The sequence below is a fragment of the Protomyctophum bolini genome (genome assembly GCF_963924005.1).
Source record: "Protomyctophum bolini genome assembly, chromosome: 21".
In the NCBI taxonomy this organism is placed as follows: Eukaryota; Metazoa; Chordata; class Actinopteri; order Myctophiformes; family Myctophidae; genus Protomyctophum; species Protomyctophum bolini.
The window spans coordinates 6316960-6335744 of record NC_137882.1 but is presented as its reverse complement, the minus strand read 5'-3'; the positions used below and the strand labels follow the sequence as shown (position 1 = coordinate 6335744).

The 18785-nt window shown below is 42.3% G+C and overlaps 1 protein-coding gene across 3 annotated transcripts in view; it reads right to left on the bottom strand.

The window, feature by feature from the left end:
- Positions 1-3003: 3003 nt before the first annotated feature.
- LOC308336376 (inositol monophosphatase 1-like) overlaps positions 3004-18785 on the bottom strand; it is a 31579-nt gene continuing 15797 nt past the window's right edge. Inside the window, exons 1-10 of one of the 3 annotated variants that reach the window (XM_080793740.1) lie at positions 18481-18579; positions 18084-18160; positions 16746-16879; positions 14757-14861; positions 12570-12615; positions 9086-9178; positions 9034-9049; positions 8171-8279; positions 5698-5849; positions 3004-4744 (exon numbers count right to left, since the gene is read on the bottom strand). In XM_080793740.1, coding sequence (XP_080649866.1) covers positions 4626-4744; positions 5698-5849; positions 8171-8279; positions 9034-9049; positions 9086-9178; positions 12570-12615; positions 14757-14861; positions 16746-16879; positions 18084-18146 — 837 coding nt within the window. In that variant the 5' untranslated portion in view covers positions 18147-18160; positions 18481-18579 and the 3' untranslated portion in view covers positions 3004-4625. Of the gene's footprint in view, positions 4745-5697; positions 5850-8170; positions 8280-9033; positions 9050-9069; positions 9179-12569; positions 12616-14756; positions 14862-16745; positions 16880-18083; positions 18161-18480; positions 18580-18785 lie in introns of those variants that run through there. The other 2 variants (XM_080793738.1, XM_080793739.1) reach the window with 2 other exon arrangements.

Here is an 18785-nt window from a genome sequence, read left to right as displayed (position 1 = left end):
TGAGACCAATCAGATCAGATATTTATGGCTGACATGGCCTATTCCGATTACGCTACTGATTATTATATCGTTCATCCCTAGATGGTTTTTTTTATTAACGTCCTTCTTGATCAAACTACTATCGTCACACAAAAGCATCACAAGTAGCAGATCTGAACGCTCAAAATGCAGTGCGAAGCAACACGTTTTGAGCTTGTAGATCTGCTACTTTCACATTTGAATCCTGAAGAGCAACAGTTTTGGACAAACAGTAATGAGGTTTCCACCCGACATGGACCATAATACCGTTTTGTATTTGTTGATGACATGTACTCTATTAGTGATCACGTTTTATGTTTACATGTTGAGGAATTGATTATGCATATAGGACCACAACAAGTCCCCCATTAGGACATTTCTGACATTCAACCTATATCAAACAAACACAGATCGATGCAATGGTTCACTCAGCCAACATGTAAATTCAGTATGTGCATACTGAATAGACCCAATCTAATATACAGTTATTTCACTGGATTTTCCATTCGTGCCAACCTGACATAACAGGTTTACGCGCGCACGCGCACACGCACACACACACACACACACACACACACACACACACACACACACACACACACACACACACACACACACACACACACACACACACACACACACACACACACACACACACACACACACACACACACACACACACACACACACACACACACACACACACACACACACACACACACGTAGCATGATTTAATAGTCCAATAAAACCCTGCCAAGAGCATTGCAACACTCCCTGCCATTTTCACTCTACCTACATATTAATTGCACCTTTTCATACTGCACTGTAACTGACATTAAGATGAAGCTTATGACAATTTCTAAATTTGAGCAAGAACCGTGCAGCACTAGTTGGCTGTCCAATTGATTTTTAGTTAGTCTTGTGTTTTTGCTACAAGAGAGCGAGAGATACTTTAAGACAGGTTTATAAAGAAAGCTCTTAAACAAAAAGAAAAAAAGAAAAATGAATCGTGTGAGAAGGAAAATCGACATTTGAATTGTGCAGCACTTACTGGAATTTCAAATAAGGTGGGGTAGGTGCAGAGGTTATGATTTGGCCTCACCCAAGCGCTCCAAAATACAGGGACACTTATATAGATATATAATGTACCGGTACATTTTACAAGAAATTTTCAATCTAAATTTAATTTAGATTTATTGATTTATTTATTAACAGTTTGCAGAATTACAGTACATTTCACGTAAAACTCAATACAACAACTGTTAACTGTGAGTGGACGACACCATAAAGCGTTACACTCGTTTACAATAGGGCCCACCGTTTTCAATTCATCAAATGCAACCACCTTAAGGGTCATTTCAGCCGAGGGAGCGAGTAGTACGCATGCCTTGGGGTGAGAAAAAAAGCTCACCACAATCCAGGTCTAGTCACCCATTTCTGTCAATGAAAAAGCAAGAACGGGAAAATAGGCAAAATAAAGAGGAAGGCAGTTCACATTGGGTCATTCATCCTGGAAGGTTTGACAAATGAGTTACCTGCAAGTACCGTTACAGACAGACAGACAGACACCAACTGGTGCAAAACAGTCCTGTCCAGAAATCTAATCATTTGAACAACACTCAAATCACTGATGTGCTTTGCTTTGATTTGTTAGTTGTACTTCTTCAGGAAGTTGGGGGCTGAAGTGAAATGTGATTACAACAACAACAAGTGTGTTTCGTTGTTAAATTGTCTCAAAGCTTTGGAGCAATTCCCCCACTTGTGAAAGAGGATAGTAGGCTCACATTTGCAACAACCATGAACTGTGAAATACGAGTGACTTCCCTGCAAAACCTTTAGCAGTGTTGAATGACCCCCCCAAAAAGAACAGAAATAACCAACATAGCTGTTGGGCAGAAAGCTCTTATCTCTATATTTATAGATTGTGTTTAAGACAAAAAATAAGTCATTTACTTGATCATAACAGTGTCACACAAAAGCATCACAAGTAACATATCTATAAAGCTAGTTTTGAGCTTGTGCATCTGCTACTTTTGAATTTGAATCCTGGAAAGTAACAGTTTTGGAACAATGGACATATTATGAGGATTCCACCCGACAGACGACATATTCATATTGTAATAAAATATTGCCTTAATGGGGAATTAGTTAAAGTTTCAAGAACTTGCAGTGAGTGAGTGCACATCATTGTGTACATCTCTGTACTAATATTACATTTCTGCTGCACCTTTGGTGCTATTAAAAAGGAGAAGTACTCCGGCCGGGTTGTTGAAACAGGTTTGGACACGATGATCTGGTGATACATACACACGCCACACCTTGCATAACTCCATATTACGAAACACCCAAACCTGTATTGCTATGAACACTATTTGGAAATGATTGTCTAGCGGCTATTCATGAGAATATAATAGTAGCACGAGAGTGAATTTGTAAAATCGGTTACAAATCTATTCCTGAAACATCCATGTCAAAATATCTGTGCCTTCCAATTCCAATTAAAGGGACACTTCACCCTTTTTGCAAAAATATATAATTATGTTAATGACGTTTAGAAGCTTTAGAACACTTTCCTGGGGGTCTTTATGTGTGTAATATGTGGTTTTAGATATTTTAGATTGTAGCAGTGAGCCCGTTGTCTCTGATGTCATGGACACTGGTCTCACTACCTTCCTGGACTACAATTCCCATAATTCTTTGGTGCACTGCTCCTCCTTGTGGATAGGGGGAGAGCTGTCTTACTGAGACAACATGCAGTCCAGGAAGGAAGTGAGCCCAGTGTCCATGACATCAGAGACAACAGGCTCACTGCTACAATCTAAAATATCTAAAACCACATATTACACACACAAATACCCCCAGGAAAGTGATCTAAAGCTTCTAAACGTCATTAACATATATTGTTTTGCAAAAAGGGTGAAGTGTCCCTTTAAGCACTATGATTCCCCTTACGGTTAATATAAGAATAGACACAAATATTGTGAGATATTTGCAGTGGCTTTATTATAGTTATAAATGTTTTAAAAAACAAACAAACGTAAACTTAAACATATTAATCCAATTAGCGGTAATTAAATATTACATAACAGGTACTGGAAGAGTGCCTTAACACAATAAACTGTAAAATTGTTAACAAAAACAAGCATTTGGGCACATATATTATTGCCGGGTACTTTACAAAAATACAGTGATGGAAAGTAATAGTGGTGTAAAGTAAGTACCGGTAAGTACAGTACATTTACTTAAGTGCTCAAATTTTGAGGTATTTATATTGTATTTGAGTATTTACAATTTACAATACTTTTACTTCTACTACTCTAAATCTTGGATCACAAAATTGTACTTTTACCCTACTACAATTATGTGACAACTTTAGTTACTAGGTACTTTGTATATGGATTATAATTATACAAAACATACATTAACCACTTCAGCCATACATTTCGGTCATTTGGAAAAACATTATGAGCTTGTGGATCAGCTATTTTCGAAAGGTTTGTAATACATTTGATAATTGGAAATGTCTTCAAGGGAAAGGCTCGCTCGACTGAGTACTTTTACTTTTGGTACATTAAGTACATTTTAATGGCAATACTTTTTGTGTTCCGGTAGTATTTCTATAGTGCAGTATTGATACTTTTCCCACCACTGACAAAATATCTAAGTATTTATATTATATTTTTTTTACCTCTGAATAATGTAATCAATTACAATGAATGAGTGCACAATTAGTGAAGTGCTGTACACACAGTACTGTATTATCATTAGGTTCTTAAGGCAAAGACTGAAACCTGACATTTTAAAAAGCGAGCAGCCGTGTGTGTGTGTGTGTGTGTGTGTGTGTGTGCGCGCGCGCGCGTGCATAATATGTCCAGTTAAAGCAGCACTATGTAGTTTGGGGTATCAGTGTTCACTTTGGCGGCCAACATCTTGACTTCATTACCCAAGATGCAAGGATGTCAAGCGAGGACGTGCTGTGATTGGCCAGTCTTCAAACACAAACGTTTGATCAAACCATGTGACTCCCATTGGAAAAGCATTGTAGTGGCCCAAAATATAACGACCAAACATTTGCTTGATTGGCGTTTGGTACGTGTGAATGAGGCCTCACTGTGAGACTAATTAACAAAGTGCTTTCTAACGATCCATAATGAAAACAGATTATTTCCTTTCATTACACTACAAAGAAAACCCCTCTCCCCTCTATCTGTGCAGCTGCTGTGGGGAGAAGAGAGTACAGTGGCTCTACTTACTTCACCATTCTGAGGTTTGATGGCTGGAGTATTCTGGAGGGGTTTTTTTTACTTCTCAAAAATTGTACATTAACATACGATTTTTGTCCATGTCCGCATCGTGATTAATCTATGAATCAATCTTATTTTCCACCAATACTGTGCACATAATACAGTCAAGCCCCTAGCAGGGATCCCCCTGAGTCTATACATTTATGGAAGGATGATTGCTTAAACATGTAACTTTATAAGTTTGTGGGACAAAATATGCTAGCCTATGTAGTTGTTAAAAAGTTACATGGTGCTGCTTTACCTACCCAGCGCGTGCGTGTGCGTGTGTGTGCGTGTGTGTGTGTGTGTGTGTGTGTAGAGTACTAGCCCTCGGTGTCATCTCGTCCACACGGGAACACGGTGATCTCCTTAACGAGGCGTTCCGCTATTGGACGGCTGCTGGCGATGATCAGCCTGCGAGACATCAGATCAAAAGGACCTCCTGAAAACACAAAGGGGAAGAAAAGGTATTTACAATATTGGAAAAAAAAATCCTACAGACACAGACCTGTGTTAAATTTGATGAGAGTACGTAAGCGAATAGGTGAGTAATACTAATAATAAATTCACATGCTACGTCCAGCTGGGGAAACTCTGCCCCGTCAAGTGAAAAGAAGCAGCTTGGACTCCTCATGCATATAAGGAAGCATGAGGTCAGTCCACTGCTTCACATCAACATTATGTATTCGGCATTTGAGCCACAGAACACCATTGGATGAGATTTAGGGCTATATCTTACCGCCACCCCTTACACCAAATCCCTAAACTTTTTTTTTTCACTATCTTGAAAAACCTTTTAAAATAGTTCAAATAATTGGCTAGTTGAACTATTTTAAAATGTTTTTCAAGAAAGTTAAATATGGCAAATACGTTTAGGGATAAAGGGTAAGGCACACCCAAGATGGGGCGCCATTAGCCTGATCAGATACAAGACTTTGAATATTTTGTCATCGTTGGATAGGATTCTTTCTACAATTCAATGCTGTATTAATATCGGAGAGACAACACTTTATTTTTTGGCTATTCGAAAATAGATCATATATGTATTTTTTAGAAACAGCTGTTTTTCCTTTGTTTTGCCAATGGGTACTAAGATTACAAAAATAAAAACATCTGGGTTTCCGAGGCTACTCTGTCAGTGGCTTAACTAAATATACAGACAATTTTGTCGACACATAAAAAACAGATTCAATGTTAGGGAGCGTCTAGTGGAGAAGAGATCCAGTCAAACTAAAAGAGAAGTCCTTTTATGTTCGGCTGCGCTCTGGGTGTTGCGGTCTGAAAATAGCAGATCTACAAGCAAACAAATCTGGGTGACTGGCCCCCGGCCTCTGTGAGGATGGCGGCCCCCCCCTGGCCATGTCCCAGCAGTGCATGCCCATGTGGTAGACTGACCTGAGATGTCCATGATGACGCCCCCGGCCTCTGTGAGGATGGCCGCCCCCCCGGCCATGTCCCAGCAGTGGATGCCCATGTGGTAGTAGGCGTCGGCCGCTCCGCACGCCACCAGACACATGTTGACCGCCGCGCTGCCCGGAGACCGGATCCTGCAGGTACAGATAAAGACCTCAAAGGAGCATTCAGCAGTCTGGACACGCGACAGGCCAACAGCACACACACCAAGGCCCGCCCGGGGGAAAGTGTGGCATGACCATGACTATGAAGTAGAACATGACATATACTTGCATGACCATGACTATGAAGTAGAACATGACCTATACTTGCTCGACGGGCAAGTGCCTCTGAGACCTTGTCACCTCGGTGTCATCAACCCTGGCTGAATAATAATTCCCTCCCCATCCCACATCTTTACAAAAAAAACCTGTGATTCGTCTGAGTCATGACCTGCTAACAAGCCTGTCAAAAGAAAACCTAGCAAGTCGAGTTCCCACTCGAGGGTGTGACACACTTTGACATGATATCCTAAATTCAGACTTCACATCACATCGTCGGTGTCTCAGAATCAGTGGTGTAAGTGACTAAGTACATTAGATGAATGTACATACTGTACATAAGGACAGCATGAATGTATGTATGCACTGTGTAAGCAGGCACGGTCTGCTACACGTGCACAAATGGACTCCAGGGGTAGGGCCGACAAGCCTATGGCTTCTCCCTAACCCTTTTTCGGAACGGACAGGCCCTATGGACACTATAAAAAACATAAAAAGAAAAGAAAAAATGAAAATGAAAATGAAAAATGTTGGAATCTTTGTGCAATGTATGAATGTATGTCCTCCTTCCGAAAATAAACCGAACTGAACTGAACTTAAGTACTGTACTCAAGTACAATGTTGAGGTTCAAGGTTCTTTATTATCTGTCTCGAGGAAGGGCCCCCATGCAAGCGTAGCCCTTATGCCCATGTCGACGCAGAGCAGCGCCAATACATCTTTCTTGCAACCTTCGAGGCAGGCAAGAACAAAAGGTATTTGTACTGCCAGTGAAATACGCAAAATAAGCAAAGAAGAGCCCTCATTTGGCCGAAACAGAAGTGATTGTCCTCCATTGCCGCGCCAGCCTTGCTCCAGGCTGTTTAGCACCAACCGGACGATTATTATTCATAGCGAGACCTCGAAATAATGTTTTCAGGAAAAAAAATAAGGTAAAAAAATATATTTTTTAAAGTGGATGCGGTTCCTTCCGATTCCTTCCTTCCGACACATACAGTACAGCACTGATTCCCAAACACTGGGTCGGGACCCAAGGTTGGGTCGCGGGCCAATTTCTATGGGTCCCTTTATATTTTTTCCTACATATTGTTTTTAATTATTACTATTTCAAAACATAAAAAGAAACATTGCCAAACAAGCAGAATTTTCATTTTTCTTCTGTAATTTCATAAAGAATTGCAATACAAAATGTCCAGAATTTAGAAAACAAATGTTTAAGAAGTAGTAGCTGATCTACAAGCTCACAACACGGCATGAAGCGGCGCGTTGTGAGCTTGTAGATCTGGTATTTTCACTAGTTTGGGTCCCGGGCAAACATTTCTCTTTTGGGTCACAGGCTAAAAAAGTTTGGGAACCACAAATAGACTGTACTGTACTGACGGACACACTGCACGATGCTACTGTACACGGCCAGTCAGAAAAGGAGCAGTGAACTGCCAGATGTTATGGACTTTGTCATGAAAACATGTCAATTTTTCCCCAAGAAGAAGTTTGCGCTGCAAACACCTCTCTCCCCTCTTCTCCCCACAGCAGCTGCTGTGGGGAGAGAAGAGAGTACAGTGGCTCTACTTACTTCACCATTCTGAGGTTTGATGGCTGGAGTATTCTGGAGTTTTTTTTACTTCTCAAAAATTGCACAGAAGTGAAATCTGAAGCCATGACGGCTTCAGATTTCAGTGTCTGGGTCATGAAACTTGCATGTCGTCGCGGTCGAGGCTTAAACCTTGTATGCCTTTAAACTTTGTGTTTTTGTTTTCGTACGTTAATGGCCTACTTCGTCATTGTGTCACACAGAAGTAGCGTGGCCATTCGAAAATGGCGAGGAAGGGGTTGACAGATGTTATGATTTGTTTGATGCGTTTGTTTTTAAGCAACTTCTCTTCTGTAATTTTGAGGGCAAAAATAAGAATGAATGAATTAAATTCATTCATTCATAATAATTTTTTTAAAGCACGCACACCTGAGAGTCCCTCCCCCGGCTTGCATCGGAGCAAAGCTTTTTCCTGCAGGAAACACTGAAATCATTACCCTGTTCTTCACGCAGTGAAAAACTCAAGGATGACTCTCAAAATGCACGGACATGCGAACAGTCACACATAGGAAGAAGTGTGTATGTGTGTGTGTGTGTGTGTGTGTGTGTGTGTGTATGTGTGTGTGTGTGTGTGTGTGTGTGTGTGTGTGTGTGTGTTCAACTTACCCGTGCACAGGGATGGTGAGAATGGCCTTCATGTTGTCCATCATTATTCTGAAGTGCTCAGGATCTTTTTTGAAGCCCATTTCTGTCAGAACCAGAGACTGGCAGATGTCTGTGTCAGGAGGAGAGGGAGAAGAGAGGAGAGGAGAGGAGAGGAGAGGAGAGGAGAGGAGAGGAGAGGAGAGGAGAGGAGAGGAGAGGAAAAGACGCAGGGATAAAGAGAACGTTTGATAGACAAAAGAAAGGACAGAGAAGAAAAACTGAGAGGATTATCATTTCACAGCGTGTGTGTGTGTGTGTGTGTGTGTGTGTGTGTGTGTGTGTGAGTATGTGTGTGTGTGTGTGTGTGTGTGTGTGTGTGTGTGTGTGTGTGTGTGTGTGTGTGGTGCGTGTGTGCACGCGAGATAGAGAGACCATCATCATTTAACGGTGACAACCTGACTGAGTGCGTACACCGAATTGCTCCAGATCGCACCGCTGTAGGAAACACAGTCACTTCATCTAAACAGTTTTGAGGCCGTGATGAAGAACTACCGGCATCCACAAGACCGCTCAATCACTCCCCACAGCAGATGCTGCTGTAGCAAAACACCAGGCATAGAGGAGATATGGCTGTGTGTATCTGTGGTCACTGGCTCCCTCTGGCGGGGCTTTACTGAAACGGCAACAAATGATTCAAGTTGAATAGCCTGGTAGTGCAGTGCATGCATGGGTGCGTTCGCAGAATAAGAGAGCTTGTAGAATAAACTACTTTGGCTTATTCGCTTATGCTTCAATAGAATGCTGGCATCTCCAGAATCCAAATGACTGAAATCAGTCGTGGCGACTGAGAGCTTTAATATATGTGTTGTTTTAGGGTAGTGTACCTTGTTGTCCAGACACCTTGTTTTAGGGTAGTGTACCTTGTTGACCAGACACCTTGATAGGAGCTCCATTGCAGAAGGCTCCCTTTCCTTTCCTGGCCGTATACAGCTTGTCTTCAATGCAACTGTAGACGATCCCAAACTCCACCTGGTGGACGACGGTGGAACACACAGAACACAACTCAGAGCAGAATTGTCATGATTTCTTTCCCTCCTTTGTTTTCAAAAAGTAAAAGTGTTAAAATTATGTTTTTATGTGGCCACACCCACCAGTTCATTAAGTTTGCCTGGTGATGGGTGGTGATCCACCTGAACTGAAGCCACACCCACAGCTGTTGTTGTATGATAAAGGGGGACGGGGTTAGGGGTGGAGATGATACTGTGATGTCACTACAGTATATCACTGTCATTTCAATTGGGCCTTTTGAGAAACCAAAAATACACAGGGAAGACATATTTCAATATTCTAACCACACCTGGGAGCCTTTTAGAGTAATGTTAACACCATAGACGCATACAAAACAGAAAAGGCACGGCACTCCGTTCCCAGGGCAACAGCTCTCGTCTCATCACATCCGCCTAGCATCCTCTGTGCACAAACGTTAGCACCTGGCAGCGCAACCTTTCCTCCTGCATCCATTTAGCTATATATTCTCTGTCTGTCTGCCATTAAGACCTGGATGTCAAATAACTTCCTCCAGTTAAACGAGGCTAAAACGTTCAAGCGGAAGTTCTTATTGTTGCCCGTGACAGCATTTATCCCATAGTGGTTGAAGGTATTGGCTCCCTCAAGGATAATGTGGGCCCCAACCTCAGAAATCTTGGTGTAAATTTCAATCAAACTCTGCATCTTGACACTCCTGCACATGTTTCTTCTACCTCAAGAATGGAAACGTTGCACGTCCAAACACTTTGTGACTCAAGTTTTAAATGTAGCAAAAGCAGCAGAGCCACAAGCTGGAAACGCAAGTGGATCTGCTACTTTCCATGATTTGTATAAGATATCAATATGATTTATGTTGTTGTACTGTTACTGTACAGTGCTTTCCTAAGCACTTACATAATATTAAGTGTGTGTGTGTGTGTGTGTGTGTGTGTGTGTGTGTGTGTGTGTGTGTGTGTGTGTGTGTGTGTGTGTGTGTGTGTGTGGGGGGGGGGGGGGGGGCTTTGGGAGGATCTCGGTGAACATGATTTTGGGGAGGCATCACTGCAAGATTATGGGAACGTGACAGGTGCAATTAACACATACACAGAGACATCATAATGATGACATATGTTCTGAAATTTCATTCTCTCGTGAGACTCAATCAGCCGCGACGAGGACTTAATTCAGAATTCAGAGACTTTTCTCTGCAACATTCTTGAGGCGGTTTTGTCTGGTCACAAAGATTTGTTCTTTAATATATTTTTTTATCCCACGATTTTATAACCCATTTTTCACCCCTGTGTCAATTATCTAATGTGATCCTGGGCTCTACACACCCTCCACCAACCTAGACCCCATATATGGGGGACATGGGGAGAGCAACGGACTTGAACTCATGCTTCCTTCATGCTTGAGTGTACAAGTTGCTCCTTTACACCTGACAGGGGGGAGTTTCCCTGGTTGGACGTAGCGCGTGGAAGGAACACGTTATTCCAACCAGTTCCTTTCCCCTCCATCAGGCGCCCCGGTTGGCCAGGGGGAGGCAGTTTAGAGACCAGGATTATTGCTTTTTTGTGAGGGTACCTACCCTATAGGGGACACGGGGAGAACATGCAAACTCCACACAGAAAGGCCCTTTCGCCAACCTCACCTCGGGTATATATGGGCACCGATGACGCAGAGGAGACACGCCACCAGCACCCACAGCGTCCCGAACCCAGGACCTTCTAGCTGTGAGGTGACAGCACTACCGTGCCACCCTGCCCTCAACAAAGCTGTCTGAACTAGGCTGGGTCAGGGACCATAGGGGGACCGGGGGTACCCAGACGGAAATTATGCGGGTAAAACTAGGCCTACCGAGTGGCAAAAAAACCCTGCTTTCTGGCCTCGACAGCCCATGCATCAAAACAAAAATCTGATTGCATTAAACAACGTTAAACTCACCAACAAACATTGCAGGTGTACGGATAAGAAACGCAATGAATTATCTACCTTTCTATCTGCAAGTTTTTTTTTTCACAAAACATAATCTACCATAGATATGTCGTGAGCTACTACTGTCTGTCAAGAAATTCCACGCAGGTGATTACTTTTAGCGTCAAGAGTTTGGAAGCACTCGTTTTCAATAACGCAACATCGTGCTGCCTCCTGCAATATGTAACGTTTTAGAAACAGGTGGTACACAGTGGACCGTTGAGCGATTTCCAACGAGCGCTTCCAAACTCCAACACTCCATGCTGTTCAATGTTTTGCCACTCGGTCTAGATGAGGGGAGAAGTGACGCATGTGCATACTCTCTAGTCTAATCTATACTAGACTAACTAGAGAGTATGCACATGCGTCACTGTTCCCCCTTCCTATAGACTATCTCTATAGGAATATTGTTCAATAAGAAGAGATGAGTTGGGTATGTCACCGTATACTGTCCAATCAGATGAGGGCAAATGAGTGCACAAATGCTTTGGGTAGAGTTCCAAATCGCTGGCCAATCGGAAGTGAGGACAGAGTTATTGCATGATTTAAACGATTTTAAAATTATTTAAGCACTTTAGTGTAATAACAATAGTCTGCTGCAAGCACACACTAAATAGCAACCAAACCGCTAAATAACGCCTTGCACTGTGAGCTTGTAGATCTACTGTTTTTAGAAAAAGAGTTTGGTTGGTGAAGAAGGAAAAAAGAGCAGACGTCAGTACAGATATAAGTATTGAGGGTTTAACCCATTCTGACCGGGCACCCATTTTGGTGTTAGCATCATGTTATGCTTTACCTATTGAAAAATAGCAGATCTACAAGCTCATATCGCGCCACCGAGTGGCGCGATACGAGCTTGTAGGTCTGCTATTTTTGAAAAATTCGAAGAACGACTGACATTTTTTTAATCTGATCTCAGGTCAGAATGGGTTAATCAGACCAGTGTGTGTCCAGTGGAAACCTCGTATGAATCTGATCTCAGGTCAGAATGGGTTAAGTGGTTCAACGTCTACAAAGGTGTATACATCCAATAACGAGTAGTACACGTGAACAATGACATATTCCATCCAGAGTGCACCGCAGCTCAGAGCATGCACACTGGGTCTAGTTTGCCTTTTAACACTGTGGTCATTATGAAAGTTAGTATTTGTTTGTTTTATTTTTAACCCCAAGCAATCAAACTAGGCAATGTTGCGTAAGACCCACCAACCGCACACCGTCTGAGATGCGGTGTGCTCCGACAGCTCTGTATGGAGTTATGCAATTTTTCACCTGTACTGTACTCGTTCTTGGATATAATGACATCAGATTAGGGTAATGGCCGGTCGCGTTTCTTACATTCAAAACCTGTTGTCAAACAGACGGGTCCCAATTACAGCAAATAAATGCTGAAAAAAACAAAACAAGACAAAGAAACTACCTTTTTCTTCACGGTGAAGCCGATTGATACAGACACGAAAGGGAACCTGGGATGGAGAAAAGAAAAAACACGGAATGCTTGAGGCGGTAATTTGGTGTATTCCTTGCGGATTGGAGCGCAGAGGAATCAATTTCTATTATCTCTTAAGTTTCATCTAGGTGAGCTAATTATCCTTGACAGCGAGGTCATGCCCAGAGAGAAGCTCATTAAGGATTAAAAACTATTAAAACTAAATGGAGGTTTGAGAAACAAAAACAATCCATGCAGGGTAACAACATCATCAAGTATACAGACAGTTATGTAATATGTATACACGGGCAACATAATGTATCGACACAATGGGCTATATGCACACACGCCATTTCGGAAAGAACTTGGGGCGGGCCCGTCTAGAGTTTGAATGGACAGGTTTCAGTCAAAAGGGAGACATCGAAGAGGAAGGATGGATGGGGAAGGATCAACATATGGAATGTCAGAACAGATCAGCTCCATATATGGAGATCTAAGGGTTTAGGTCAAATGTAGAGTTGCTGGCCAGTCTTGATGACACCAGGGAGGGCGTTCCCATATGGGCTAAATATTGATGACATGATGAATGATGTCACGAGGCATGACCATATATGGTGGTGTGGGTTGGGTGATGGATGGACCGACTGACTGACGGGAAATGGTAAATACGTAGTCTATGGTATACAAGGCTTTGAATGCCTATGGTATTTGGTTTGAGTATTACATCTCTCCATCTGGTCAAAGGGGGGGGGGGTCCTTAACGCCCGACATGGTTTTCCACATCAGAATTATGGTTATGGTTATAAATGCATTCTGGCTTATGTCCAGTGGTCCTTCCTGAGTTATTGAAATTACTGATATTGGAGAATCAATACAATCTTTATTATGTATCGTTCCTCTTCTAAGAGGGTTGGAGGCACTCGACTATGTCTCATGTCTCACCACGCCTCTTGATATGTTGCTTTAACCCATTCTGACCTGAGATCAGATTCATACGAGGTTTCCACTGGACACACACTGGTCTGATTAAGCCATTCTGACCTGAGATCAGATTGTAAAAATGTCAGTCGTTCTTCGATTTTTCAAAAAATAGCAGACCTACAAGCTCGTAGCGCGCCACTCGGTGGCGCGCTATGAGCTTGTAGATCTGCTATTTTTCAATAGCTAAAGCATAACATGATGCTAACACCAAAATGGGTTCCCGGTAAGAATGGGTTAAAACATACTCTCTATACATTTTATTCATAAAAAAGTATATATATCAAGCTTGACAAGCTAGGACTTGGCTGCATCTATTTCATTTGACCTTAAATGTTTTTAAACATTTCCAAAAATGGATTCTGCAACATAATAATCTTTGCTGTCTCTTACAGTGAGTAAAGGTTGTATCCTGAAAAACTGCACCAGTCTGCAGAAACTAGATCATTATTATAGTATTTAGAAGCTTCACTGAGCAGCGTGTTTACATGGCCTTCTAAAATGTCAAGCTAGTATGTCATCCTTTTTTTAATTGCAATCGTACAAGACAAGACCAGGAATAATAACAACAAAACATTAGACAATAGATTAAAACAATTATAACCCATAAAAGAACAGAAACACTATAGGTCATAAATAATTACCATAGAAAGTTTTTTTTTAGCAGACATTCTAAATCCAGAGTGCCCAACAGTAAGCAAAGCAAACACAAGGAAATACATCAAATGCAGATAGTAATCTAGGATCATAGTTAAACCAAGAGCCTATCATCAGTCTCAACCAGTGGTCCGGCCCGGGGACCACCAGTGGTCTTTGAGGGGGTTCCAAGTGGTCCCCCGTTAAATGGTTTAGAGTTGGTAACCAAATGGACCGGACCATTTAACTCTTGAGATTCTCAAGAGTTAAACTATTGTTAAAAATCTGCATTACTTAATTAACAAGAGGTGCACACAATTAGAGAATGTAGAAGAATTGGTCATTTTGATCAACGTTTGCCCGTTATCTCTCCTAATGGCACCACATCAATACAGACAAAAATGTTATCCAACAAACAACTAAATATTGAAAGACTCATGGGTCTGCACGGCTAAATCTCATCAGGTGGTCCGTGGCTCAAATGCTGAATAAATAAATAATAAAACCTCGACACGAAAAAGGTTGAAAACCACTCTAAATATTACCAAAACTAGTCTCTCCTACCTGTGGACAAAGTTGGTGGTGCCGTCGATAGGGTCTATAATCCAGGTAGGGTTGTCCGTTAGGAGGCTGGGCGATCCTGCTGCTACAGATTCCTCCCCGATGAAGCTTCACAAAGCAGTGCACAGAGCAGTGGAGGGAATTTAATGACACGATGATGGCTGTTGACATCAATGCTTGGATTTATTGTACACGACAAAATGTGGCCAGATTTGACTGAGGGACTGCCATTGGATTTTTTTTTTAATTTTCGTTTTCATGTCACATGAAAGCAGGGAACCATAGCTTCAGATTGACATATTGGTTGTTCAGTTTGACCCACCAGTTTTGGAGATAATGGCTTATAGAGTAATGTTTTGCAGAAAACAGCGAGTTGAGAAAACACTTATTTCAGACATGCTCTAGTATGTGAAGAGTCTGCCTGTGCCATCAACTCATTTTGGATTATTTTTTTTAAGTATTTGTTTTTGTTTTTATCCTCTGGTGAGCTGGAGGTTGCACGATATCAGGCTCTCAGTCAAAACTGGTCACATATACATGTACCGTATAACTACAGTATGTGTCAGAGATGACAACAATAGACTGAACGCTAGACGTGGCACCATTTTTATTGTAGACAGACATTATTGCAATCACTAGGCCTGTCACAATTATTACATAATCGCCTATTATTTCAGATAATAGCGAGTTAATTTTTGCATAATCGTCACTCATTTCCATGTTGAAAAATGTACATACATTTTCAAATATTTTTCCAAAAACTGCGGAAATAGCAGATCTACAAGATTACAACACAGTGAGGTGTTATGTTGTAAGCTAGTCGATCAACTATTTCCACTATTTTGTATATATATATATATATATATATATATATTTTTTTTTATATAAAATAATTTCTTTGTATATTTAAGTTATTTGTCATATAATTTTCCCTGTGAAATTTGTGATTACGAAGCCTAAAAGTCAAACAGAAATACTTAAAAATTGTAATCCTGACAAGCCTAGCAATTACCCTTCTCCGCCAGGAGAGGGAGACAGCAGGTGTAAAATATACAGATTGTAGCTTTTAAATCAGGTTCACAGAACATAATGTATAATCTAGAAACATTAAGTATAGGCAATGGCATAGAGTCTTTATCTATAATATAGATAAAGTCATATTATAACTAATCACCCCATGAAGGAACCATGCATGAAACATGCACACACACACACACACAGGGAGAGAAGATATCTCGCCCTTTATCCGCCTGGGTGACGGCCGACTGGCGTTTTGGCATGGGGGGGTCAGATCAAAGATCCCCCCAGTAACAGAATCATTTACAGTTCTCACACTCAAACTCAATAATTAATTGCTGTGACTTGGGAGTCCTCTACTTTCATCCATCAGAACGTTGTGGCAGAAAATGTGTGTTTAATAAAATATCATCAAAAGCTTCACACACAGACAACATTCTCTGCCCACTTATGGCCCGAAATGACTGCAGGACTGAATATATGAAAACGTACTTTGGGGAGCACACATGTACACAATTGACTCGATTAATTGCCCCGCATTAAACGCACCCGCGAGGACAATATCTGACTCCAAGTCGCAGACCTTTATTATACTGAGTGAGTAACACACGCAGCGCCGCGACTTTAAACTAGTCTGCTACCCGGGGGCGGGCATAGAAGTGATCTATGGCTGTGTATCTGGAATATAATGAAATGTATGTATTAACAGCATTCTAGGGCTACGAACGCTCTATGATCAAGCAATAAGCTCTTTGGCCTATTTGTTGGGGACCATATTTAAGCTATACTTAAGTACTAGCCCTGAAACATGGCCCGTGTTTTGCACACCTCACTACATTTATATATTATTTTAAATCTGAACGCTTATGCAGACGTTAACATCGCAAATACAGCACGGCGCACAAAACAGGGTGAGGTTCCGCTGTGTGCGCTCGTGAGGAACGAGCGCCATGTGAACCGTGGCTACAGTAGTACCTGTGTGTGGGGTACTTCTCCTTGATGGAGGAAATGATGAGCTGCTCCACCTTCTGGTCGGTCTCAGTCACCAAGTCGACAGGAGAGCTCTTCTGCATGACGGCAATGTCCTTCTGTAGAGCCTCACAGATCATCTGGCGGGAAGACAGTCACGCAACACAACAACAAGCATGAGAGCACACACCTGGGGGACTTTACCGCATGACTGCATGCATCTGTTGATTCAATTATCCTAATGTGTTCTGCATTGTGGTTTTGTACAGCAGCACCGGTGGGGGCGGGGGCTGTGCCAGTGTGAAAACAGACAATCGTTTTGGCCGCAAGCACATGCATCTTTTGCTTGATATCTTAAGTGGCAGGCACACTTTTCCTGACAAAGACAGATTGTGGATGTGTGTGCGACTGTGCGTATGTATGCCACCTGCACCCTAATGGTGACATTATATAATATGAAAAGCTGACATTGTTTTAGTATGCACATCCATGTGTAGGTACGGTCATGTACAATGCACTGTCCCTGTCCCCCCCTTCCCCAAAAGGACAGGAATACATTTCCAACTAGAAAAGTGTCCTTATGGGCACAGGTCTCCACCGGGAGGATAGGAATGTAGGACATTGCAGCTTGCCTTCATCTGGTGGTTGGATAGCAAGGCAAATAAAAATAAAAAATTGCACACTGTGTTTGTGATTTGTGGCATTTCGTGTGAGCTTTGGAAGCCAATCTTAGCCAATCAGGATGGAAGATGGGAAATGGTGCCGCTCCATGTTGATCACATGACTATGGAGATAGTGTATACCGAATTGTGTGATGTATCGATAAAATGTGTACGAGTAATGTGTTTTGCCTAAATCGGCCTCATGGTGGCGCTATAACAGGCCGTTGTGTGTGTGTGTGTGCAAAGTTTGGCATGGATCGGGCCAACGGTGCCGGAGATTAGCTGATAACGGACGGACGGAAGGACGGACGGAAGGACGGACGGACGGAAGGACACACACACGGACGGGAGTGCAAAACATACTCTCCCCCCATGCCTTCGGCCTGGTGGAGACAATGATCTGCTGCTGCTGAATACAGGAAAGGTGGGCACTAGGGAACTCTGCACACTTTTTGGGGAAGACTGGGCAGCCTTTATCACATGCAAAACACTTTCTGTCGACATGAATCCCAAGACTTCAGTCGCCCACTCTTCCTGGTACCCACTCCTTTTCAGATGAGGGTCCAAAATAAATATGAATTTAGGGGTGAGAACTAAACTTATAGCCCCTGTCGGGATATCCCAAATACAGGAAAAGGTAAACAAGGGTGCCGAAAAGGGCTATTCTTTAAGATGCTCTCACCTTGCAAGCCTGTTTGGTCACCTCAACACAGTAGTCCATGCACTCCTGCCAAGGGTCAGCCATACTGACAGCAAAACCTTGAAGAAATGACCAAAGAAAGTGCACACATCAAGAGGCCACATAATTATATTATCATTATATTATCATACTCTTTATGAGTAAGACAACGCCAATACGAGGTGAATGAATAATTACAACAAGAAGCATAAATACAAACTTGCAGCTAGAGCTAGCCTAGTGTGCTAACAGAGTAGCTAACTACTGCATGCACACACATTGCAAGGGAGGTTAGCTTACATGATAGCTATAAAGGCTATATAGTAGTATGAAGCAAAAGTTATCTTAGGTTTATTGGCATAAACACGGTACAATGACAGCAGCATGGCTCTTCACTTACTGACGGACTGCTCTGTCAGATCTGACAGCTGACTGAACTGAGCTGAGCTCCTCTTACGCCAGGGCTCCACTGGGCGCGTCTGCGTCGCGTTGCGTCTCCGACGCGTGCGTCAAAAAACGAACCGGTTCAATTTTAATGGTGACGGAGACGCGACGCAACGCGGGGCGTCGCGGGCAGTGGAGCCACCCTTCATTGAATAAAAAGGGAACATTCTGTGACGGTGACGCTGACGCGACGCAGACGCGCCCAGTGGAGCCCTGGCGTTAGGCGTAGCGTTGCCAGATGCTGTGAGAGAAACAAGCGCA